The sequence below is a fragment of the Semicossyphus pulcher genome, unplaced genomic scaffold, assembly GCF_022749685.1.
Source record: "Semicossyphus pulcher isolate SPU_LCO1_2020_fin unplaced genomic scaffold, fSemPul1.0.p SCAF_17, whole genome shotgun sequence".
Taxonomy (NCBI): domain Eukaryota; kingdom Metazoa; phylum Chordata; class Actinopteri; order Labriformes; family Labridae; genus Semicossyphus; species Semicossyphus pulcher.
The window spans coordinates 8,296,924-8,321,793 of NW_027211681.1; the positions used below are offsets into that span (position 1 = coordinate 8,296,924).

At 42.7% G+C, this 24,870-nt stretch overlaps 1 protein-coding gene across 6 annotated transcripts in view; it reads right to left on the minus strand.

The window, feature by feature from the left end:
* Positions 1–781: 781 nt before the first annotated feature.
* The window catches only part of rbm47 (RNA binding motif protein 47), a 31,333-nt gene continuing 7,244 nt past the window's right edge, over positions 782–24,870 (minus strand). For 3 of the 6 annotated variants that reach the window (XM_069665603.1, XM_069665602.1, XM_069665601.1), the window contains 6 exons: positions 6,826–7,693; positions 6,394–6,721; positions 5,916–5,939; positions 5,199–5,408; positions 3,323–3,513; positions 782–1,803 (listed from right to left, as the gene is read on the minus strand). In XM_069665603.1, the coding sequence (XP_069521704.1) occupies positions 1,552–1,803; positions 3,323–3,513; positions 5,199–5,408; positions 5,916–5,939; positions 6,394–6,721; positions 6,826–7,662 (1,842 nt within the window). In that variant the 5' untranslated portion in view covers positions 7,663–7,693 and the 3' untranslated portion in view covers positions 782–1,551. The remainder of the gene's footprint in view (positions 1,804–3,322; positions 3,514–5,198; positions 5,409–5,915; positions 5,940–6,393; positions 6,722–6,825; positions 7,694–24,870) is intronic. The other 3 variants (XM_069665604.1, XM_069665605.1, XM_069665607.1) reach the window with 3 other exon arrangements.

Below are 24,870 nucleotides of genomic sequence, written 5' to 3' on the forward strand. Positions count from 1 at the left end.
TAGCCCAGTTCACACATGAATTCATACTCAGTATTTTATATTTCTCTTCATCTGAAAGTCGAAATCTCTTGCCTTTTTATAAATACATTTAAGTGCACCTCGGTCAAGCACAGTTTGGAGGACGAGAAATAAAGAGGAGACGGATATACGGAGTGTTACTGCAGGAGCGTTCAGAGAGGAGACTACAGGAGAGAGGTAGCCTTGAGACTGAAACCTGCTTGTCTCACCACAAAACGGTAATACCACAAATGTGGATTATTGGAAATATAAATGTGCCAACCACAGGGGCTTTGCTTTGTTATAAAAGGCACAGTGTAAAGCAAAGGTTAGCACATACTGTATGCAGATGTAAGGCACTGTTTTCAGGCACAGAAAGTGGAGTGTTTGGAGTCTTAAGGCTGTTTGGTTGGCGTTGGCATGTAGAGGAGCGCTTTAAGCGAGAGCGCTCCAGTCCATTCAGAAAAATGTCTTTCATTTCTGTCCGTATTTGTTCACCTCAAACAATTAAAAAACAACAACATAAAGATAAACAATAATGAGGAAAAAATAACAACTAACATCTGTTCAGTCTTAGTCCCCTGTCAGCGCAGTTTCTCAGGACTGGAAACATCTCAGAGTACATGATGTCGCCATCTACCAGGCTGGTAGATAAACCACGTTGCCCATCATTTTAAAAGCTTTCCAGTTTTCTTTCTATAGTATTTGTTCCCCCAGGAATCTGTCACAACAATATTTTTTAGCTGGCAAGTTTTCTTCAAGATAAATGTTTCAGAGGAAACACGCAAACTAAGTAAAAGCAAATGAACAAAACAGTTAAAACCTTCATTTAAAAAGAACCGAAGCACAAATAAAACTAAATGCACCAAAAAAAGTACCAAACAGGCGTGTTCGAAGCGTACACATTCAACCAGCATGGACGGACAGCATCACCTACAGCATGTAGAGTTGGCTAGAATACTATATTAATGAAAAAACAACAACACATTAGTTTATCCAACAACAGTTTTTCTTCAGTGGTATCCTCTCGTCAGTAGTTCCAGTTGTACTTTTACTTTCTTTCAATTAACTTTTTAAGTTTTCACACTTTAAAAAACACTTTTTAAAACATAGTGTAAAGGTCGATCTTTCAAATACCGCTCTAAAGAAGGATAAAACTACAGAGTTAAACCTTAAATATCTATCCTCTCTTCATAAATACTTGAATGTACCTTCAGTGTTTCTGTTGCTATAGCAACAAGGCTGCAGGGGTCAGAGACACAGAGAGAGAGCAAGACAGAGAGATGGGAGTTGTTGTCGTCGTGAGTTTTGCTTGTTGTAATGGGACTGTCCTCTATGTGTGCAGCATCACTGTTTTTAGATGGAAAGAATGTTGCTGCATGATGGTCGCCTCGGGTCCGTGATATACTGAGGCCCGCAGCCGGGACAGATATTTTCTTTAAATGAAATTCCTTTAGAGCTTTTGGATGTTCTCAAGTTCAAGTGATGGGACAAACATTTGGTGCGGTGGTTTGGGGAACTTTGTCGTTGTTTCATGTGGTCTGACCCCCACATTCAATATGTCTGGTAGACATCATGGATGGGCAGCTGGAAGGCCGTGGCGGGGAAGGCCTGTGGCACCGCGTAGCCTGTGTATCCGCCATACGCTGCAGCCGCCACCGCTGCGTTCTTCTGCAGAGCGGCCAGAGCTGCTGTGTTAGCAGCGTAGTTTGTGATGGGGACGTATCCGGCTCCGTACAGGCCGCCGGCTGTCGGGATACGCTGTACATTGTGGGCCATGGCGTAGACGGGAGTGATCGGGCGGCCCTGAGGAGGATTAGAGTGAGTGAGATTATTTCTAAAGCTTGTCCTCAATGAGCAGCTCAGTGTACATTCGGTACATTCATTCATAAATACATTCACTTGTTTTGTTCTTTCTTTGAAATGTCAAACATTAAGTCCCCAGAGTACAAATACGTAATGTGTCCTGTAACATACACGAGTCGACCTTAATGACTCCACCAGGCAAGTTTATTCATATCATATTATATTATAACTTCTAGTACCAATTTTCTCTGTAGTTTTGATCACAAATCACGCGTAATTGTTTACGCAATTTAAATACTGAGGTATGAAGATGTGACGGCAATGCCTGACACAACTCCACTAACCATGAGACAGATTTCAGTGTTATAAAGGTCAGAGTTTAAAGGACGAGTGTGCATCATTGAGGGATCTCTTTGCAAAGATGGATATAACACTCATAAGGATGATTTCATTGGTTTATAATCTCCTGAAAACAAGAATGTTGTGTTTGGCAACATTATGATGAGCTTTTTTCTTTCTACAGAGGAAGCGGGTCCTGCACCGCCATGTTTCTACAGTAGCCCACAACAAACAAACCAAACAGTGGCTCTGAAAAGAGCCTTACAAGTTTTTCCGTAGGTGGCTTAGACGCCTATGGTGGCTGCGTCCTACACGCTTGGAAGGGGAGAGAGAGAGGATCAGTTCGCCGATTTTCAACCTCGGTCCTATCATGGTATCATTGGGAGCTAATGCCGTTATGGTAGGAAAAAAATGCAATTTGGCTCTGTGCCTTTGGAGGACGCTATCCGCTTCTCCAATGGGTAAAATGTGTCATCTGGTAGAGGCCAGGGAGCTTGCTAAACTACACTTCCTCAATCTAGGACGCCCGCCTCCGATGTCATGTCTCATTCAGAATCGTCAGGTTTGAAATGTAGACTGCAGACGGTCCACCGGTATGTTCTCATCGTATTTCGCTGGGCTGTTCCTTTCAGAGGGAGGGGCGCAATGCATGCTGGGTGTTGTAGGCACGTAGAATGGGCGTAACCACGAGCTGTTTGTACAACTTTCTCCACAGCTATGGTGCTATTTCAAACATTATTGTTTCTATTGATTACAGAGAACACCAGCTTTGACTGACAGAGGCTTTTTCCAGGAGAGAATTTCTCCTTTAACAGAAGATGCTACTAAATCCAACACACTGCTCTTATGAGCATGGTATGGTAAGTTATTAGGAAATAATGGACTGATGAACTGTAACACATTTATGTGGACAATAACTCTTTTAATCGTCATAAATGTCATCTTCGATTTCACTTCCCAAAAAGTGGTTTATGTGATCACGTTGCTTTTGTGCTGTTGTCCTCTTACCTCTTAAAAAGAGTTGGTGAGTAAAATATTGCATTACTCTTCAAAAACTGTCCAGTGTGAGTCAAACAATGTTATAGGAAGGCAATGCTAACTCAATAGAGAACTCTCTATTTTATACATCTTATACAAGTTAACGTGTCTGTGAAACCTACAACATCGTCATAATACACACCTGGAACGGTGGAGGGGTGGAGACTGCAGGCAGCACGGTGGCAGCAGCAGTAGCAGTGGTGTGTTCAGCGTGCTGCATGGCCAGAGGGTTGATAAGGTGCTCCACCGTGTGCACCTTCCCCTCCTCCATCAGCTTGGCTGCAGGAGCCGTACTGAACACTGGGTACTGCCCACCTAGAGTCGGCAACGCCACTGCACACAAAGAGACAGGAGAATGAGAGCTCGGATAACAGAGGGAACATTTAAGGTGACAGAGTCTAAAAAGAGGTGGTTAATATGTTTGCATTCACACAATAGGAAACATAAGCAGGAGACAAACACATGCATGCACCCATGCTCAAACAGAAACATGTTTAATTCTGAAGGTAATCTATGACAGGCGTGATACATGTGAAAGCAGTGAGGGATGAAGGAGACAGAAGAAGGTTAAAAGAAACTATTTAAGCAAGAGGGAAAAAATAATAAAGAACACAAGTTGGCGTTTGGGTGTGATTTGGATTATGATGGTGCTCAACTGCGGATTAACCTCAGTGCTCCAACACATACACACATTCACAGACACGCACACGCACACACACAGAGCGAACACAACGTCAGTCATTGTTTCAGATGGACAAAAGTCTTTTCAATCTGGTGTTGATCCTGTGATTCGACCGAGTGGGACTAACACTGAGCTCCAGATTGGGGTCACTCGCTCCAGAAGGAGCATCGTGAAACTTGACAGAAGAGACTTTTGATCACCAAATACACGACAGCAGTAACAGAGATGAAGTTCAATGTTACGTTTATGATAAAAAAAAGGAATCTGTGTTTAGTAATCAACTTGAAGACTAAAGAATAATACCAGTGTTTCATTTGTATTTTGTATTTCTATCATTGGAGTTTCTACTTTTTAGATAATCCTTTAACATGAAGAAGAAATTCGTTTTTCTTTAGTAGTTTCTGTTTTGTTTCTGTTTTGTATTGCAATTTCCTTCTGCTTACTGGCAGTGAAGAAGGAAGGAAAAAAATCAATCAGGAAATAATTCTCAAACAGCCTTAAAACTTTACTTTCAGAATCTTCCTCATCAGTAGAAGGGCCACAGCCTTTCATTACACAGGTATTATCCTTTAAGTGATCAGAGAGTGAGTCAAGAGAACATGTCAGAAAAAGTAACAACCTTTAGTTTGTGGAATTAATTTTGCATTGCATCTCCGTTCTTGACTAAAATGATACGTACAAACCAAAAGCAGCTGCATCTACGAAGAATACAACCATTTTTTTCAATAGTTTCACTAAACTAAAGACAAGACGGTCACTCTTTGTCAGCAGGAATTTGGAGTTGAGTACATGGAGAAAAGGAGATTAAGGAATTGCTGGTTTCCAAAGAAATAGGGCCATGTTCAGACAGACAACAGCACTGAGTGAAAAAACACAAAGCTCTTCAGCATCATTAACCGCTGCAGCGTGTCAAAACCGCAGCAGATCTATCCCCAAAAAACAACCTCAGCTTCAATACAGTTCTCCATCTTCTGGCAGAGCACTGTGGTTGCCAATCAAGCACTTTAAAGGTATATTAGCCCCTTGTGTTCTTTCAACACAGCATTGTTTTAAGTCTGAACACCAGGTTAGTACAATTTCTGATTTGGAGGAAAAGGGAAAGAATGAGGAAGAAACACGGCAGTTACTTTCTGGTCATGCTTAAAAAGGACAGATATTTGGTGTCATTACTTGTCACTGTTAAAAAGCTAGTCCTTCTGCACCTGACCATCCAGCAACCACCACTGATTTACAAAATGTTCCTCAAACCAGGAGGGAGAGAAATCATCAGCTGGAAGGTTTAGTAAAGGCTTTTGAGATGGGCAAGGACACGGATGGACATGTCTATCTCACTGACTTGTGCCAGGTTTGATGCCAACGGGGTTGACGGAGGCAGCAAGCTCCAGACTGGGCATCAGCTCATAGGGCTTGTCAGACTGCTTGGACTTGCCCTCATGGTAGCGGCTGTAGATGCCACGACCGGCAGAGTAACCCCCCAGGTACGACCCCCTTGGTCCAGGGGTACGGTTACCTGCAGCAGCACGACCACGACCTCGCACAGTACCTGCTTAAAATACAATTAAAGTCATATGACGACAGGGGTAGTGGTTTCGGACTAGGGCAGCAGGGGCAACTTGTACTGAAAGTTGAGTAGGGCGACATGTGAGGTGAGATTTTATGATGGGTTCAGAACTTTTTTGGGAAGTTAATCTCAAAATATCCGGACTAGGATAGAAGTTGAGTAATTATGGTCGAATATAAAGCAAAAATCTGCTCATAAAATGCAGTTGCTTCTGAGATTTCTCTGCAATATCTGGTAGAGCTTTGCAGTTCTTTGGGTCCAGTTTGGCCTTTTTCCAAAGCACCATTCTGACTCTTAAAGATCAAGGCACTGCGCAATGGTTTTCCTAGAAGTCCTTAGCTTTTTCATGATCTCTGCAATAACCCAGCATGAAATGGGAGTTGACAGCACAGCAGGAAAAGGTTGGTGTTAGAAAACGTATAGTTTGTCACATGGCAAGGAAGCTCATTGTTCATTGAAGGAATAAGTAGGAATAAGGATGTGAGAGATTACCATTGTTCTGTATCATTGGGGATCCTTTGGAGAGAAAAACCAAAACACAATGATTGTTGAAAGTCAAATAGATTTTCCTGCTACCACCCAAAGACCAAATGTAATCAATCATCAAAGGTAATGGGATTAGCATTCATTGGTCCATCACCTTGGTTTGTCTTTGCCTTTTAACAACAATTCACTGATCAATCCACAAACCATCATCAAGTTAAATATTTTAAAATGTTTCAAATGAAATAGCAGTCATTGAAGATTAAATCATTATATTCTTAGTCATCACGACCGTTTAAGAAATCATAGATCCCTACTGATGGGCGTTCCAACAATAGCAACTTTAGATGTCATAACAAGATCTTTAGCAATCCAACAGAGTTTCTGTTGCCAACAACATTTACAAAAATAGATGGCTTTCAAAGAAACGCTCTGGTTTTTACAACTGATCCTTCCTGGTACAAAAGCAGAAAGAATGAATTCTAACCTTTGACGAAGTAGTCCCGGTTGGGTCCGATGAGGGTGTTGTAGGGATAACCGTAGTAGGCCAATGTGTAGGGGTCACACTGGTAAACGTAGTTCTGCGGAGTGGCCTCTGGAGGGGCAGAAGCCCCCTTGGAGGCCTTCTGGCGCGAGTACTGCTCTTTATCGACTGGCTTGGCGAGCGTGACCTCAATGCAGGATCCTTCCACCTCTGTGCCGTTGAGGTGGTCCATGGCCATGACGGCATCGTCCCGGGAGGTAAAGTGGACGAAGGCATAGTCACGGATTTTCTTCACACGTTCAACACATCCAGGATTCCACTGGCTGAACACCTGGTTAACAGAGACAATGATTTGCAAAGAATTGTGTGCTACAGTATCTCTTCTTTACCAATAAAAGTAAGCTCAGTCTACACTGAACTCTCAGCCGGTCCTACCTGTCTGATCGTCTCCTCGCTGGTCTCCATCATAAGATTCCTCACATAGAGGATCTTCACTGTCTCCATAACGTCTTCATCCACATCGATCTCTGGCTCAGCCCAGTCCACCGCTATCTGATGGCCCCAAAGCTGAATGCGTCCAGGCATCAACTTCCTGCGAGCCATGGCGGCCGCACGGTGCGACTCATACTCTACGAAGGCAAAGCCTCGGTTCTTCATCTTGTCGGCTGCACTGGCATAAACTATGACGTCTAGCACCCCCTCTGTCACCTTGGAGACCTCCTCGAGGATCTCCTCACGCTTTTTGGTCTTGGGGATACCACCAATGAATAGACGGCAGTTGTCTACGGAAGAGCAGACCCCCAGCAGCCGCCCAGGCCGTACCTCATAGTTGTTGAGCTCACGTACAGCCCGCTTGGCCTCGTGTTTTTCTGTGTACATCACAAATGCGTACCCTCGGTTCTTTCCATCAAAGTCCATCATCAGCCGCATCTCATAGATGCGTCCGACAGACTCAAACACTGGGACCAGCTCGTCCTCATAAACGTCCCGTGGGATCTTTCCCACAAAGATTTCACATCCTCTCGGTGGAGATTGAGCGTTCCAGCCAGGAGGAGGGCCGTATTTACGCTGACCATTTTCCTGGACCATAGTGTAGCCAGTGCGCTCCATCAGGGAAACCAGAGCAGCCTCATTGTGAGCGCCTGCAACTCCATCAGGGATGTCGATCTGTCCGTGAAGAGGGTGGTGGGAGGCTCCAGAGGGTTTGGAGGGTTTGGAGGGGGCGATGTTATTGCTCATGGTTGAGGAAGAAGCAGGATCTTCGGCTGTCATTCTGACAAAACCATCCAATCAGATCGGGGGCCTGAGGAGGGCAAACAGAGACCAGGTTATCAAATTGCAAAACACGGTATTAATTGCTTCTGCTATCAAAGACAGAACAGGAAACAAGAAGGAATAAGAATAAGGAAAACATTTACAGCAGCTCTGTGCTAACAGAAACCTCTAATATGGTTGTTTGTTCAAACAAAAGATTCATCAATTTGCAGGCACAATCACATGCAAGATTACCTGCCTAACAAACCAACCACGGCACACTGTGTGACCTGGACAGATAGAAAATACAGCATCTATAAATCCCCCGGGCACCAATCCCTATCAGTGGTTTTACAACCTTGTTTTGTTGAGTTCTTCAGATCCTTTGCTGACCTCTGACCCCTATCAGAGAGAATGAAGGGCTGTAAACCCTGAAACCTCCTGCTCAAGGTTCACCGAGTATGACTGGGTCACATGCTCATGATGTGTGTGTGTGTGTGTGTGTCAGAAATAGGTTGGAGTTAAGCTATAGGAGGAATTTTGAGTAAAATATGACCCCACTGACTCCATTCTGTAACAAAAAGCTGCGTTCATTAATTTACACACACACACACACACACACACACACACACACACACACACACACTCACTCACCACAAGAGGGTGTTGGATTTTGTGTTATATAGCGTGAGCCTTTAACTTCTTGTGTGTGTGTGTGTGTGTGTGTGTGTGTGTGTGTCTGTAAAACTTCATTAAGAGCTGCAGCCCTATAAAAGGAACGGAGAACAATCAGAAATCGGCTTCCCAAACATAAACCTCTTACTCTGTTATTTTCCAACACTGCCTGCATTCAGAACGGAAAAATCCACTGCAATCTAAATCCCCAAATCTCCACGCAGCGTACAACACTGAGGCAACCAATCAAAGCACACCCGGAGCAAAACACTTGTCGGGGCTAAAAACATCATGTAAGCAAATAGGCTAAATAAAAAACAGCCTTGCGCTAAATAGGTGGTCAGGAAGGTGTGTATGTGTGTGTGTGTGTGTGTGTTTCTGTGCGTCACAAGATTGCCTGGACTTTGATGGAGATAGGTGAAGCAGTCAACAAGGGTAAAACACTACAAAGCCGAGCAACCATGGTAACGCACACATTCATTTGACTTGACCCAATATCCCAGTCTCTCTCACACACACACACACACACACGCACACACATCTGTTTACCTGCACAAGGCTTGAGGGCTTCGAATGACCTTAAATCTAGCTCACACCTTTTTCATAGAAGGACGAAAATATTGCAAATGTCAGATGGAAAGAATAAATAGGAAAGATGTTTTGGAATAAAGGGATGGTGGACATACTATGCAAAGTCAGTGTTATATTCAAAGTATATATTTTCATGAAATAAATGTCTGTTAAGACGATCTTTCGCCGGTCTCGTTGCGAGTAAACAGTAATCTACTATGGCTGAACAAACAAAGATACAACTTCAAAAATATGTAAAAATCCAAAGAAAAAGAAACAAATTCAAAGACAAAAAACTAAAAAGGAAAGCGACCGTCAGCGAGGAAAATCAAGAGTTACAACCGTAGACGTCTTTGGGAAGTATGGTACACACATTGGGAAGTGTTCTCACGCAATTACAGTATCGCCATAGGTGTCGCCAAAGAGACGAAACTGAGATCTCGGAGATTATAACTTTAATAATAAGTTCAAAGAGGGAAAAAAAACAGCAAAAAACAAGAGCAGGAAGACAGGATGTTGTTTCCTCGTTCTATCTTTAGAAAGTAGGCTGCTGCATGCTGACACAGGTCACAATGACATTAGGTTACATTCAAATATCAACTATAAAGACATCTAATAAGGGATTCACTATTGCACAAACATGCCTTAACATCACTCTATGTTGTCTCAATCGACTTTTAGTTACTTATTTCAGTGTTGCTTTCCCTCTGCGTCCCCAGCTCGACGTGCCCTCCCTCTGTTCCTTCTATTGTGTGAAGTGCTAACATGACTCCATCTCTTATCAGCCTTATCTTGCCAGACTGATGACAAAGGGAGGACAATATTCACTGTGGGAGTTCTGCACGGTGATAAAAAAAGAAAAAGGAGCTATGTGACACTATAAGTCACTTCAGGACTCCTTTAACTGGATATTTTGTGCGTTTGTGTCAAAAAGACAACAACAATGTGCAGCCTCAGTGTGGGGTAACACATTTCCTGCTTTTGACCACTTGGAGATATTCCAAACTTCCTCAGTGCTGATGTGAGCTGAGGTTTTCCTTTTTTAGGGGGGGACTCAGGAAATCACTGAGCTCAGTGTGTCAGAAGTGAAACAAAAGTCAGATCGTCTCTCTTCCTTTGCAAAAAAAGGGAAAGAAAATGAGAATAGCGAGAGTGTATGAGGGAGAGTTTTGCCTCTAATGTGTCTGAAAAACCAGAAAAATAAAGAGGAGGCAGGAAAAGAAGTCAGGAAGAGGGGAAAACAATATAAATTGACGCCTCTTAAAGCTTTCACCTTACACATACGGGTATGCTATCATGTGTGTGTGAGAGCCAGAAAAACGAGGCAGCAGGTAAATGATTAACCACGACCGACACAAATCACAGCCTTTACTCACAGAGGGCATAAAGATTTACAGATGTGACCTCAGTTATAAAGACACCAAAATGACGACAGCTCATGCATGATCCTGATTTTACCTCTACTTCGCAGGAGCAGCTATTAGGTAAAACATAACCTATCAGACGTGCGGAGCTCGGACGCAGAGTTCACCTGGTCAAAGGTTATGAACTCAGCGCGGGGGGGAGGGGGAGAGCTGGCCGGCCTGCGCGCTGCAAAGGAAGTTAAAGAACAGGGGTTTTATTGGTAGCAGCGGTGCCAACCTGCCGGGTTAAAGTGTTCCAGTTATAGCTGAGGAGATTACCCATTACACTGTGTTTATGATTGATAGAAGCACCTGATTCTCTACGTATTAACAGCGTGTTATTGGGGACTGAATTGCTTTATGATCACGCAGAAAAGCTTTTCAGGCTTCCTCCCGGTTTTTACTGTAAACACAGATCGACAACTGCGAGTGATTTCAAAGCAAAGCACGTGAAAGGTTCCTCACTCCTCGAAAGAGGAAGAACGCTGATTTCGTTATGTCACTGACCTGCTAACTTGTTCTTCTCAGGGGCTTTTGCAGATTGTATCCCCTGTTTGCAAGCGAACAAACTCTCTCTGGCTCCTTATTTATGAAACAAAGTAAACCCAAGTGTGTGAGAAACAACGCGCCTCTTAGTGTGCCGTTCTATCCTGAGTGACATTGATCCAGTGTGCTGAAGAAAACAGGCCTCAGGATACATGTTAGCTGTATACACACATACACAAGGACACGTGGAGGCGATTGACTCACAGCAGCCCCTCACAACAGGGTCACAAGGCAGCAGAAGAGGATCACGGAAACAACAGTGCTTACAAACACCCAAATCCTGCTGCTTTAAACCACAACACACTCCCGACATTACATCAGCTGAGTCATGCAAACAGCATTCAAACCTGACTTCAAATTTTAAGCAAACTTACTGTTATAAAAAGTCTCTACACACTGTGTAAAAACCTGTCATTCTAAGTGGAAGAGACTCTGTGAAAACGACAGAGAGAGGGGAAGTGAGAGTGAGACAGAAATCCTGAGCAGGATATCAGAGCAGATGGGATGTCGGCGAAGAGGAGAGAAGAGGAAGGAGAAGCAGAGAGCGGTCAGATGAGGAGGATAGCTACCCCTGTTGCTTCACAGCGCTCCGCTGCTTGGCCGCCTGCTCTGGGAGTGTTACTCCACCTCCATGAGAGACAGGTACAGCAGGGCACTGAGCGCAGAGGGCCGGCCTCCTCTGCGCACACACACACACACACACACACACACACACCCACACTGAGCCAAAGCTGCAAGCATGAGAGGTGAGGAGGGTGGAGCTAAAACAGGTAGTTTGTGTGAGTGTGTGTTTGTGTGGGCGGATCAGATAAGATGTTTAGTAGGAAGTTTTTCAGAGTAAAACATGCACATCATTTATAACAATTACTCAAGTGGTTTAATTTACTTCAATTTTAAAGTACTTTTTTGTCCATTACATGTGTCCGGATTTGGTTTCTTACATTTTTGATAAATGTTTGGATTAATGGATACCATTAAATCGGTCTTTGGCAACCTTTTTGTCCTGTGAACCTCTATTAAAAAAGCAGTGGTGTTAAAGTGGTAATCTTTTCATTTAAATAAATGTCTGTTAAGTCACCATCTATCGCCGAATGAGGTAACACAATGGTAATTGATGAAAGCCTTTGCATTTGCTGTATATAGTATTATTACAGACTGGGTGTCTGTGGCGACTTTCACAGAAAAAATCCCAAGCGGCGCCCAGTTAGTGACGCGTTTTCCATCAGCCAGCAGTGGTTGGTCTTCCACAGAGGGTAGGCGGAGCTAAGCGATCGATGACAACAGATACAACTTCAAAATAAGTGAAAATCCAAACAAAAAGAAACAAATTTGACGCTCAGATGAAGGCAAACAGCTGGAATACATTTACATGAATGTATTAGTACTTAAGTGATATGAATACTTCTCTAAACACTGACACACACAAACCAAAGCAGCTGGAGCATGTATCCACAAATCTTCACCCTGTGACTAATAGAGACACTGTAAGTGGGAGGAGAGGGGGCGGCTGGGAAAAGTAGTTTTCGTGTGTTTTGAGGTTTTTCTGCTTAGAGATGCAGATATTAGAAAGAAAAAAAAAAACAGTTGAGGAAACGTTCAAAGCCGGGTCTGAAAACTTCCTCATGTTGTTGTCTTTAGGAAAATCTGCCTGCGAGAGTGATTTATGTCATGTCAGCACAAGACTACAAGTGTGTGTGTGTAGACGTGTACGTGCTTTTTTTTTTGTACATAACAACGGTGAACATGTTCCTAGCACGGCTTAACTTAAGCAAACAACACACACCTTCCTGGGCAGTCAAGAGAGCAGATAGAGACGACCGAGAGGGAAAACAGCCAGACGAGAGAAACGACGTCCGCTAAGAAGTTTCTGTCTGAAAAGAAAAAAAAACTGTGAAAGGAGCGAGAAGAGAGGGAGTGAGGGACAGAGAGAGCAGATGGGGTGAGCGGGAGAGAGAGATGAAAGTCACAGTGTGTGGTCAACAGTGCGCTGAGTTTCAGCTGCTATTGAAACTGGCCCCACTCCTTAACGACTGAGTAAACAGCAGAGAAGAAAGTCGTTCAGCATAAAGAGCAGAGAGTGATGGAGAGAAACTAAAGACTAAAGCACACATGATTAAGAGATTAATGTGATCTGTGAAACATTTATCTTTCTTTCGTAATCAACCAGCAATTATGAAACTTTAAAATTATTACCAAGAATTAGAAAAGACTAAATCCAATCTAAACAACAGCATAAAGGTGTGTTCGTAAAGGTGTGGGTTTAAAAATATGTGTGTAAAGGTGTGTGTATTTTGCCTGATCATTCCACATGTGTGCCAAAGGCCAGGAAAGTGCAGATCATTGGTTCGCAGGATCACAGATCAGTAACACCAGGGCCTTTCTTTTAGCCGAGGGGTCAATCTAAATCAAAGATTAACTGTCAGTCATCAGCGAGAGCCAATCAGGACTCAGAGACACCTCGGGGGGTGGGTCAGGTGTTCTGGTGACCGCACAGCTGGACCATCAGGTCAACGGTTAACCACTGAACCCAACAGGAGGACATTTACTGTGTGTCGCTTCTTAATCATTGTACGTGTTCTCGAAATCATTCGTCAGGCAAACACACTTTAAAAGTTGACACCTGATCAGGTTCAATCTGGATTTGTAGGTTAGTATATTTATGACAATCACAGTGGTTGGTCTGCCAGAGAGGGTAGGCGGCTGCTTTTCCGGTCTCTGCAAGTGTTGCGAGTAAACAGTAATCTACTATGGCTGAACAAACAAAGAAAAGATCGATGACTACAGATACAACTTCAAAAATAAGTGAAAATCCAAAGAAAAAGAAACAAAATCGACGCTCAGATGAAGGCAAACAGTCTAAAAAGGAAAGCGACCGTCAGCGAGGAAAATCAAGGCTTACAACCAGAGCCAACTGTGGACGTCACACATGCAACACTGTCTGGATATCTGGGAAGTGTGCTCCTGAAATTACCGTTAATCGCCATAGGTGCCGCCAAAGAGAACGAAACTAATCTTAAAGATTACAACTTTAAAAAGGGTACCAAAAATATATGAATTATCCTAAAACAGCTTGACTGTTGTTTCTAGCAAAAGTTGCTCAACGGGAGTAAGTTTTACATTTGTCAGGGACTATTTTTAGCCATGGATTCATACACATTTGTTATGCTATGAGTTCTTCCTGCTGTGGGACGGCTGCTTGTGTGCCTAAATAACCTAAAATAAACTACATAGGATTTATTGACCATGAGAAATATAAATGATTATTAATTTGTCCTTGAACAAGAAACAAAGTAAACAGGGAAAAGATGTGTGACAGATATTGTGGCTCATTGATATCGATTGATTTGCAGCCTGATGATCAGTTTTCTTACTTATTTACACCATGAGCTAATAAAGACACACTTACTTATAACGACATCATGAGTAATCACATGAGAGAGTTTTTATTAGCCTGTGTTATCTATGACAAACTGGTTCTGTTGTAAGGCCAGGGTCACACACATACACACACACACACTGGAATCTGCCACACTGCCAAAAAACATGAAGAAGCAGGAATAAAGTCAGCAATAAAAGCAGCGCAGGTAATCAGTATCTTGTCTGCCTGCCATCTATTCTTACAAGTCATCCATATCAGTGAATGAGTAGCATGTCACAAGACGAGAGGTCCTGCTGTGTAGTTCTGCAGAGCGATACGACCTTTAGGAGTACACCACAGTGTTTAGTCCCACACTGCGCTTTCCTGGAAGACGTTCTCCTCAGAGTAAACTAACAAACTGCTTCAATAATGTTAAAATACTGAACCAAGCTGTGTTTTTTGGTATCTTGGAGTTGTTTCAGACTTATATAGATGATTTATGTAGATGAAAATGTGGAGAATGAATCACATTACAGACAAAAGGAAAACTAAAAAGAAAACGTAGCCTCTGTGTGTTTTGCTCACGTACGAGAGTCAGCTGCTGTTTTGTCACCACAGCCCAGTGAAACCTCGAACCTGAGAGAGGAGAAGTGAGAACTGCGTCTGACCTCTCAGCACACATGATGTCCTCACGCCGCGGTTCACACAGCTCCACTGTCAGCATGTTGACTGCAACAGGACGGAGCAGGATGGAGAGTTAAGTCACACTGAGGGACGCCGCGTTGACATGGTCTCTTTAGATATCTGCTTTTAATGTTTGTCTATGAATGATGTGACACTTTAACTGAAGTGCAGATACGGCGATGATGGCTCGGCAATAACAATTGTTTTTATTATTGACTCTTCTGCTGATTGCATCATAATTAACTGAACAGTCGCTTGGTCTGTAAATTGTTAAACATTATGCTCACACATCAGCTGGTTCTTTAACTGCTTTCACCTCTTAATGTTTCACTAAAATGTCCTTAAATGTACTCGCAGCGTATTTTATCACAACTTGAGTTTCTTGCAGGACTGTATCTGATGTTTTTATCCAGTGAGGACGTGAAGAAATGTGGGGACAAAAAGGGTTTGCTTGTGGCGATGAACCTGCAGAGAATCAGAACAAGTGTCTGTAGCTCTGCGTCGAGTTTCAGCTTCACAGTTTTTGTTCACTCAACTTTAAGTTTTCAGCTTCATCAGGCAGCTGTTGTGTACACTATACACTACCTGCTGCTGCCAGGGGTTGGCCTGAAACCCCATTTGATATGAATGTTGTTCTTCATGTCTAAATAAGCCAGTTTCAGTGTTTTTCAGTGTTTCAAATGTTTTAATTGTAGATTCACAGCTGTGAATTTGCAACCTTCTTTCAAGCTGATAGCTTGTAGATACATTTTCTGTGACAGGAAAAAAAATACAGAATTCTTGTGGAAAAACTTCCCATTTGAAACAAAATTAATTACGGTCTAATCTACAACACAATTTCCAAAATCTGACACCTGTCACATTTGTCCCTGCTGCCTCCTTAGTTACATTTCCCTCCCCTTATTCTCTCCTCCCGTCTGTGTACCTGTCACCCTCATTCCTCTGGTTCACTCAAGCTCAAACGAGAGCGGCAGGGAGGGAGGGGGGAGGAGAAATGAGGAAGGTGTGGAGAGGAGGGCGAGCTGTCGGGGGGGGGGGGGGGGGGGGGGGGGGGGTAAAGGGTGAGGCAGGGGGAGGAAATGTAGAGAGAAAGTGTGTGCAGGGGGTTAGAGGACGAAAAGACCAGATGAGAGGAGGAGAGCGGTTCAGGCCTCCCTCAGCGATAAAAAGCTCTTTAGAGTGAAACTGGCCTGAAGAATTTCAGGTCATCAGGAGTGCGTAAGTGACCGCCTTCAGCCCACCCCAACTTCACCATGGACGGATGATTCCAGTTCATTTACTCTGAGAGCCCCCCTGCCTTCAGGACCTTCACATTTGTCCACTTAAAACAGCGACATTTTACTCAAACACGACTAATTACAAGCAGCAAGGAGCATTTATCTCAACCGTTTCTTTATGACTCACAGAACAAGACTGATAACAACAAATTCTAACTCCATTCATTCTAATAATAAGGGCTTTTAAAGCCTGTCAATATAAAGCACGACAGGATAGAAAGGTCACCTGAACGTTGCCACATACGTCCCCTCACACAGCCACATAGTCATTACTAATCATAAGAGCTGCTTTAGCTTTAGCGCTAGCCCAAAGGGGCTTTGCTTCCTTAGGCAAACACATTCCTCAGGCTAATCAGCTAGCCTGCTCAAGGCCACGGCAGACATTGTTTCAGACAATTACTACTGACGTTGACAGTGTCACACACTCGTGATAAAGGCTTTAGTGGCCCCCTGTGTGTGTGTGTGTGTTTGTGTGTGTGTGTGTGTGTGTGTGTGCGCGCGCAAAGGGAAAGCTTCCAGATTTAAAGTTGAAAAGTTGATATTTGATACACTTAACAAAAAAAGATTCAAATGTTTGCATATAATCTCCTTTTTTTTTCTCCAGCATCGTTCACAGGACGCAGGTCTACAAAAGAGTTAATCTTCATACACACTTTTATAATCAAACAACGGCCCTCCCTGTCGGCAAACACGGGCTACGTGTGTCAGACTCCTACAATGGAACAATTGCAGAAACATGCAACTGAAGTAACATTTCTGTCGACGCCATCCTTTGGTCTGAACAAAAAGAAAGAATCATAAAAACTGTTATCATCTTTTCGCTGCATGTTTTGCCTTAAATGCAACATAAATGACTGATAATCAGCTCCGGATTGCTGGAGTCTTTGTAGCTGTCACTGTCGCACACACACACACACACACACACACAAGCACACACAACAAACAGCTCGCCTAACCGGGGTAAAAGTCCACATATTATATGATGAACAACCCGGAAGTCTGTGGGTAATAACACCAGCTCCTCCATGTACTCACTGAAGCATTTTTTTATCCCCCACCCTTAACACACACACTCACACACATACAGTGCCATGCCACTCCACTGGTTCCACTGGTTTCATTGTGAGGAGATCTTGATCTCCATCTCAATCACTGATTGGTTTAAGTGCCTTTTGTTTCCAATCATTTTGGCTCTGATGAAACAGGGAAGTTTGGCAAACAGCAGAATGAACATTGTTCCTCCATGAGAAGAGAGAAAGTAGGCAACAATCTGTAAAATCGAGGTTTACAACTTCAAAGTAAGAAATTAACACTTCCTACAAAGAGGTAAGGCGAGGAAGTGTTAAGTTCGTCTAACGTAAAGAAACCAAAGTTTCAGACCTCACAAGCTGGAGAATCTGAGTTTACAAGAAGATTTTAAGGACGCAATAAAAGATGTTTTGATCACGGTAACACAGCAACAAGAAGTGCGGATGGTTTTAGAGAGTTGTAATCAAGGTATGTCTTAGGTAGACTCCTCCAAAGAGACAGAAACACACATGAAGACTGTACCTGTATCCCAAACCGAGGAGCGCAGATGTGGAAGAGCAGGCCGAGAAGATGCAGCCGGTGTATTTTAGCCTTTTTACAGTCACTTTGCTCACTCACACGTGTCCTAACCTTCCCTCTCCTCTGATGGTGACAGGCTGCAGCAGTAAGAGAGCCTCCTCGCCTGCCTGTGTGTGACTGTTTGAGTGTGGAGGTAAGCAAAGGTGGTTTAGTGTTTACTCATTCTCAATTGCCACGAGAGAGGGAGAGAGAGAGAGAGAGAGAGGTGGGGCCACTCAGTACAGGTAACCCCCCCGCCTTTTTTCTTTTCCTCCTTCAATCTCGCTCTCAGCTGATAAGGAATAAGACAAAAGGGAGGGTGAGGGATGAAAGGGCAGGGGGCGTGACAAAAGGTGATCATTGACAACAATGAGGGGACAGGCATGAGTCCTTGGTAGACTGCGCAGGTGTGCAGGATATATGGATATATCATGTACATTTATTATCCTTGTACTAAATGTTGAAATTAGCACGTCAATATGCTCACAATTACAATTCTAATATTTAATGTTTAGCTGGTATGGAGATAACATGTTCACTGACTTATATTAGCATGCTAACATATGCTAATTAGCACAAAAATGGAACAGCTAAGGCCAATGGGAATGTCATTCCTCTTTGAGGTGTTTGGTCATAAACCAAAGTTATCAGGATTCATCCTCTGGTAACTAGGGGTGGGACAAAATATGGATACAGCAATATATCGCCGTCCTGGCGCAATACAATTATCGATAGCTTGGCGCCAAATATCAATATTTGAATTTAATTTTGGAGCTCTAAACAGATTTCCCTGCGATTTTTCGGTGGCGCTTATGACATGAATGAGGGAAACGTGAACGTAAATAAATTGTCCGAAGAAGAACTTAATCAGATATCGTGATGTATCGTTATATGATTGTCTTGCAATTTATCAATTGTTGCAGAATCGCCGTATCATGATATTGTCGTTATTTATCCTATTGTGTGTTACCCTGCGCCCCTCCCTCTGAAAGGAACGGCCCAGCAAGAGACGCTGGAGTGAAACACTACAGTTTCGCTGCAGGCAATGGCTCAGAGCGGTGCAGAATTCAAAATACAACGAGAATATACCGGTGGATCGTCTTAAATATCTTCAGGACTGCAGTCTACATTTTAAACCTGACGATTGTGAACGAGACATGACATCGCAGGTCGGCGTCCTAGATTGAGGAAGTGTAGTTTAACGAGCTCCCTGGCGCGTTTAACGTAGTCTGGTGGAGGTTTTCCAGGGCCCATTGGAGAAGCAGGTAGCGTCCTCCAAACACACAGAGCGAAATTGGGTTTTTTTACCTACCATAATGGCATTAGCTGCCCATGATAGCATGAAAGCACTGAGGTTGAAAATAGGGGAACTGGCCCTTTAAGTACCAACTGACATTTTTATCCCTTGAACAAAAACAAAAGTATAGAGAAGAATAAAAGTTTGTCAGAGTTACTTCATCTGTCACTGCGCTTATAACCAAAGTGTTTCATCAAATGTGATGTTTACTTTTGTATATCTTCAGGCACATCAGGAAAAAAATATGTAAGTCAACATAGACTCAGAACATTTCAAACAGAGCCTAGAAAGAAACTATGAATCACTGTACGGCCTCAGGCATGTTAGGATAAACCTGTTGAAGGCTGAGTTTGACTGTGGTTTAAATGTGACCATGCAGGACTTTTCAGCTGATTTCAAAGGTTTTCATAGCATTTTATCAGCATGATAGCCGAGCCAAGTTCAATCAAAGGCTCGTAGAACAGCCTGCAAACAGACTTCTTCTGATCAGCCCAGGTGTTAACGAGATCTCACACCAAAATGATTAACAATGATTTAGTTTCAGTTGACAAGTGCAGAGAGCTTTTGTTCTGTTAGGTTTCATTAAGTATGAACTGAAAGTCACTCAGTGGAGATAAAGAGGATACAATCTAGACTGAAGCCCATTCTAGTCATATTTACCAGAAACACAAAGCGGTTACGACAGAAAGGGAAGAAGACCACGCTGACAATGTGCTGGAGTGTGCGTAACCTCAAACAACCCTAAACGGGGCCTATATACACTTATCTGATGGGGTGCTGCTCTACTGCAGCCCCACACTGTGTTTGTGTGTGCGCTATTGCCATTGTGTAAGTGACACATTAACCAATGACTGTTAATGAAGGACCTGCAATCACTGATTCACACACACACACACACACACACACACACACACACACACACACAGTTCAAAGTTTACAGATGGAGAAATCTTTCCTCTCCTCTACAGGCTGTAATAAGGTCGGGGTGAAGGCTGAACGCAGCCATAAACTTATTTTAAAAGGTGGAGGAGAGAATGATTTAAAGAGTAAGATGACTTTATTACCTCACTGTACGCACAAACACGCTCTCTCACGCACACACGTATCAGCGCAAGTCAAGACGAGTTTATTTGTGTAGCTTAATATCACACACAATGTTTCTCAAGCTTGCAAAGACGATTACCAATCCTGCTCATAAAGACAAGCTGAAACCTATTTTAAAAAAATACAAAATATAAGGTGAACGACTGTGAAGAGGGGATTCAGGAACATCTGGTTTCTAACAGGTTATATTCTTGTTGCAGCAGCTCAAAGATCATTTTAAGTATTAACACATTTATGTCAATAAACCTCTAAAATCGGCTGAAAAGTTTCTTAAGTTTGCAAGAAATAATGACGACTTTGTCGGGGCTGTTCCTTTTTGTGTCGGACGAAGTACAATACAAACTTTTTGTGCGTGGCAGATATGAGGAAAGTAAAAATCTGGCAACAACAATAAAACTGCTTTATTCTAGGGATATTTATGATACATCCTGTACCTATATTATTTATGTGTAACTGCAGGTTGTGGCAGGCTGTGAGCTGAGGGCTACACCTTGAAGAAGGCTGATTGTGCCGCTACACGTGGGTCGTAACTCGGCTTATTTTCTATGACTCATCCAGACTTTTAGCATTTCCATGATGAAATAGCCAATTGAATAAAAGTTTTAAGCCTCAGATTTTTCAACTTTTTGAATTTCTGTGTTCCCCACCACGGAGCACCTTCGTAACACACTCCAGACTCTCTTCTTTTGCTTCACTTGCAGGTTTACTTGGAGAGAACAGAAGCAGCCTGCATCGATTATACTGTTAACTACAGGGTAACTAAGGGAGAACAGTTACTACCTTATAATGCAGCCCTTATATTACTATGAATTTACAGGTTAATGAACAGTGAACATTTTACAATACAGCCCAAACCCTTGGTATTAATGTGTACTACACAACACAGCCTGCCTAATTACAGTGTAATGAGGGGAGAACAGTTGACTCAACAATACAGTCTGTAACCTTAATATAATCATGTAAATTAAAGGATACAACAGGAGAGCAGCAGATGATATTAATGTGCAATTACATGGTAATAAAAGGAAAACTCTATTACACAGCCCAGGCTATTAATATTACAGTGTAAGAGTTAAGAACAGTGTTGACCTAAAGCCCCCGTGTAATTACAGGGTCACACAGTTAATAAGTTGCAGTTTCACTCATCACCAAACACATGCTTTTACTGCCCTGAAGTAAGAGAGCGATCACCACTTCATATGACAGCCTGCAGTGTTTGGGCTAACTGTGTAATTGGAAGAATTAAACACAATCATTATTAGCTCCTCCTGAAAACACCTGATGCTTTTCCTCCAGTTCCTGACAGTCTTGTTTTCTTACACAGTTACTATTATTAACAACCAGTAAAAACCTTTAAGTATTTAACCAGTAGTTTAAAACAAACATGACTTCTGTGATAAAGTCATAAGTCACAGTGGACAGTGACACGCGTTGAAGATGGCCATCAGCTCGGCGTGCGCAGAGACAGACAGGAGGCATGTGGGAACTGGCCCGACAGGTCTGATATGAACTCTGAGCAAGGTTAAGTTTCTGAACACAAACAGCTTTAAAACAGTCACGGTGACGGGCGGCGGTTAAAGTGTGAAGAAGAGTCTCCTGTGGTTTTAAGGTTACAAGTAAGTCAGCACACATGCGTACAGCTGCGTGTGCGTGTTAGCAGATATGTACATGAAGAGATTGCAAAGCAGTAAATTGGGGGATGACATGCACCAGATGATCGACAGATCGGGAGTCGAACACGCGATCAGTGTACTGAGGACTGTCGCCTCTGTATATGGGACGCCTACTCTAACAACTGAGCTCAATCAGCGCCGCACATGCATCATTTAACACATACATTCATGACACAACACTTGATTAGAGTATGTGTGCATGAAATAGAAATAACAATATTGATAAAATAATTGCCCCTCAAAGGTTTCCATATTCGTGACAGTCAGGCTCTAGCATGCACGTCCACACATTAAAGCACCTAAAGCAACACATTCAAATACTATATCATGTGTCAGTTTCCACTTGTTATCAGTCGCCTTTTAAACGTATAATAGTGTTAAAACAAGGTTCAGATCTGGGTCCTTAATGTCAATGCATAATGTTAGTAGTGTGTCATGTAGGCCTATTAGGGCATTAATGCTGCAGTCCCTATCTGCATGTTTTTTTAGAGTATGTGACATTTAAACACGGACTCAAACATCATAGCCCATATCGCTGAGTGACACAATGTCTGCTGCTCTGTATTGTATATAAACTCTTTACTAACCGTCAAGGGAAACATAAACATGTCAGAAAACGTCCTGCGATGCGTTTCCTTCCTGCAGGGAGCGTGTGACAGCTGAAGGGCTTCAGCAGAACAAAGTGCTCGTCAAGTTAAACACTTCCAGCAGGAGCAGATTTACAACTTCATTTGAGTGAGACACGCTTTGAATATGAGCGTCAAGGTCCTTGAGTTTTCTAATCTTTTGTCTCTACCAACTTTTTTAACATCCCAATTATCTTGGTTCTCCTTCCACCGGACTTTGACTGTGACGGTTTATAAAAATGAATGTTATGTGAAACAAAAATCAGAGTTAGTAGCCAGATTGAAACCAGGATTTTATCTTTACATCTGAAAATTTGAGATTTATTTTATTGCAAGTCTTTTTTTTTTTTTACTGCCAATTAAGTTTATACCAAAACTGAAACAAAATGTAACTTGAACTCATTTATTTCCACAGAATAAAAACTGAAACCAAGCCTGCAAATGTAGCTTGATGCTAAAGATATTGGAGCTTAACTCAGCTATAACAACTAGCACCAACACTTAAAAATCATGTTTTCAAGTCTGTCATTTCCAGGCCTGAAGTGTTTAAAGTTCAAAGGTGAAGAGTAAAAGGTTGACCTAAACAATAGAGATGAATACACACAACCTACAGGTAACAGTGCATGAGTGTGTGTCTTGTTTAAGCTGACCAATCTCTGAAGTAAAAATGCTGTTCTGCCTGAAAACCCTCAGCAGACAGTCAGATGACACCTGTGGCACCAGGTAAGGTCTGCTGTGTTGAAACACTTCCTCATTCAAAGGGTCACCTCTCATCCTGCAACTGCCGTCAACCAATCCCAGAGTCCTGCTTATGATTAACAATAATGACTCAGCACAATACAGAGCCTTACACACACACACACACACACACACACACACACACACACACACACACACACACACACAGGATCTGACATTAAAGTCCAACATTTTTTTTCTTCCTTCCGATGAAAGAAGTTTCCCCTTTTGCCTAGAATTTAGTCAGCTGACACGGCAGTCATGTGGCCTGTCACCAACCAATGGCAGAACAGGTCCTTTGTGTGTTTAGGTGCTACAATCACTGCCAAGGTCAAGGAGACGAGGAAGGAGAGAGAGAGAGAGAGATGATTTGAAGGAGCCAGAAAACTAAGGAACAAAAGCGATACCGAGTCATCTTATGACTTCTAACCACACTGAAGCCTTTCATTATGTGACCAGTAACCATTGTTACGTCAACATGGGTGACTGTCCTCACCCCCAACACCTGCAGTACAACACTATCTATCATGTGACAGAGTTTAACAAGCATGTAGATGAAATATCAGAATAGAGCACAACAAGCTAACATCTTAGCAGATCTGAAACAGTGCAGCTTTTTACAGTCTGGTTAGTTGAACTCTGTGTACAAAATATATAACAACAAGTGATCGTAGTGTTCAAAAAGTAATGTCACCTTCACCAACACCCATCTACTTATGCTTTAAATGTACAGACATTTTATAATCTGGCAATCTTAAACCTGCAATTATCACCTTCCTTTGTTTACTGGAGAGACAAATTGTTGTCTAGTTCACACAAAAACACACACACACACACACACACACACACACACACAAGAGGAAAGTGAGAAGGGAAACAGGCGGATAAGAGCTGAATGAAAAGCGGGTGAAATTCAACATCAGACAGCTCCAGCTAACGCCCCCTTAACTACAGGTCGCTAAATACACAATAGCTTACCTGCTGAACACTTTTACTCACACCACACCGAAACAACGGATTTATGACGAGAAACAAATCACTGAATGACTGGCTGTCACAAAAAGTAGAGAACATAGGGTGAGAACATGCAAGACGAGGAGAACAAGACAAAAAGCACCAGTTCACACCTGGTTTTTCTGTTTCTCTGATCAGGATTCACGTGAACAGCTGACACACATCGCTGCTCACACCTCTGTGTATCAAAATGTGCAGTTGATTAGTTGTGTTCAAATTTCATTACTGCCATGTGGCACTACATCTAGAGGGTTGAAGGGCCTGACACAGTAATTATATCAGTCTTACACCCAAACAAGACTAGGTCAAACCGAGTATGTGGCTGATCGCATTAGGTCAATGTGCGCTTTTGTGGGCAATGTGTTACGAGGACTGCAGCGGAGGAGCAGCCCCGCCTATTCCTCGAACAAAGTATCCAGAGCCATATAGACAGAGAGTCCATGCTCCATGATCCGCCATTGTGTTATCGCAACTCTCTCTCTCTACGGCTTTGAAAGTACCGTCACTCACTCAGTCAGTCACTCAGTCAGTCACATACAGACCCTTGTGTAGGGCTGTACACGCTTTTCTAATTGGATTTGGTAGAAATTTGTCATTCACAACTTGCAAAGAGCACAGGACGAGACATAAAAAAGGAACAATGTTAGAAAATCAATGGCTTTTGTTGCATGTCT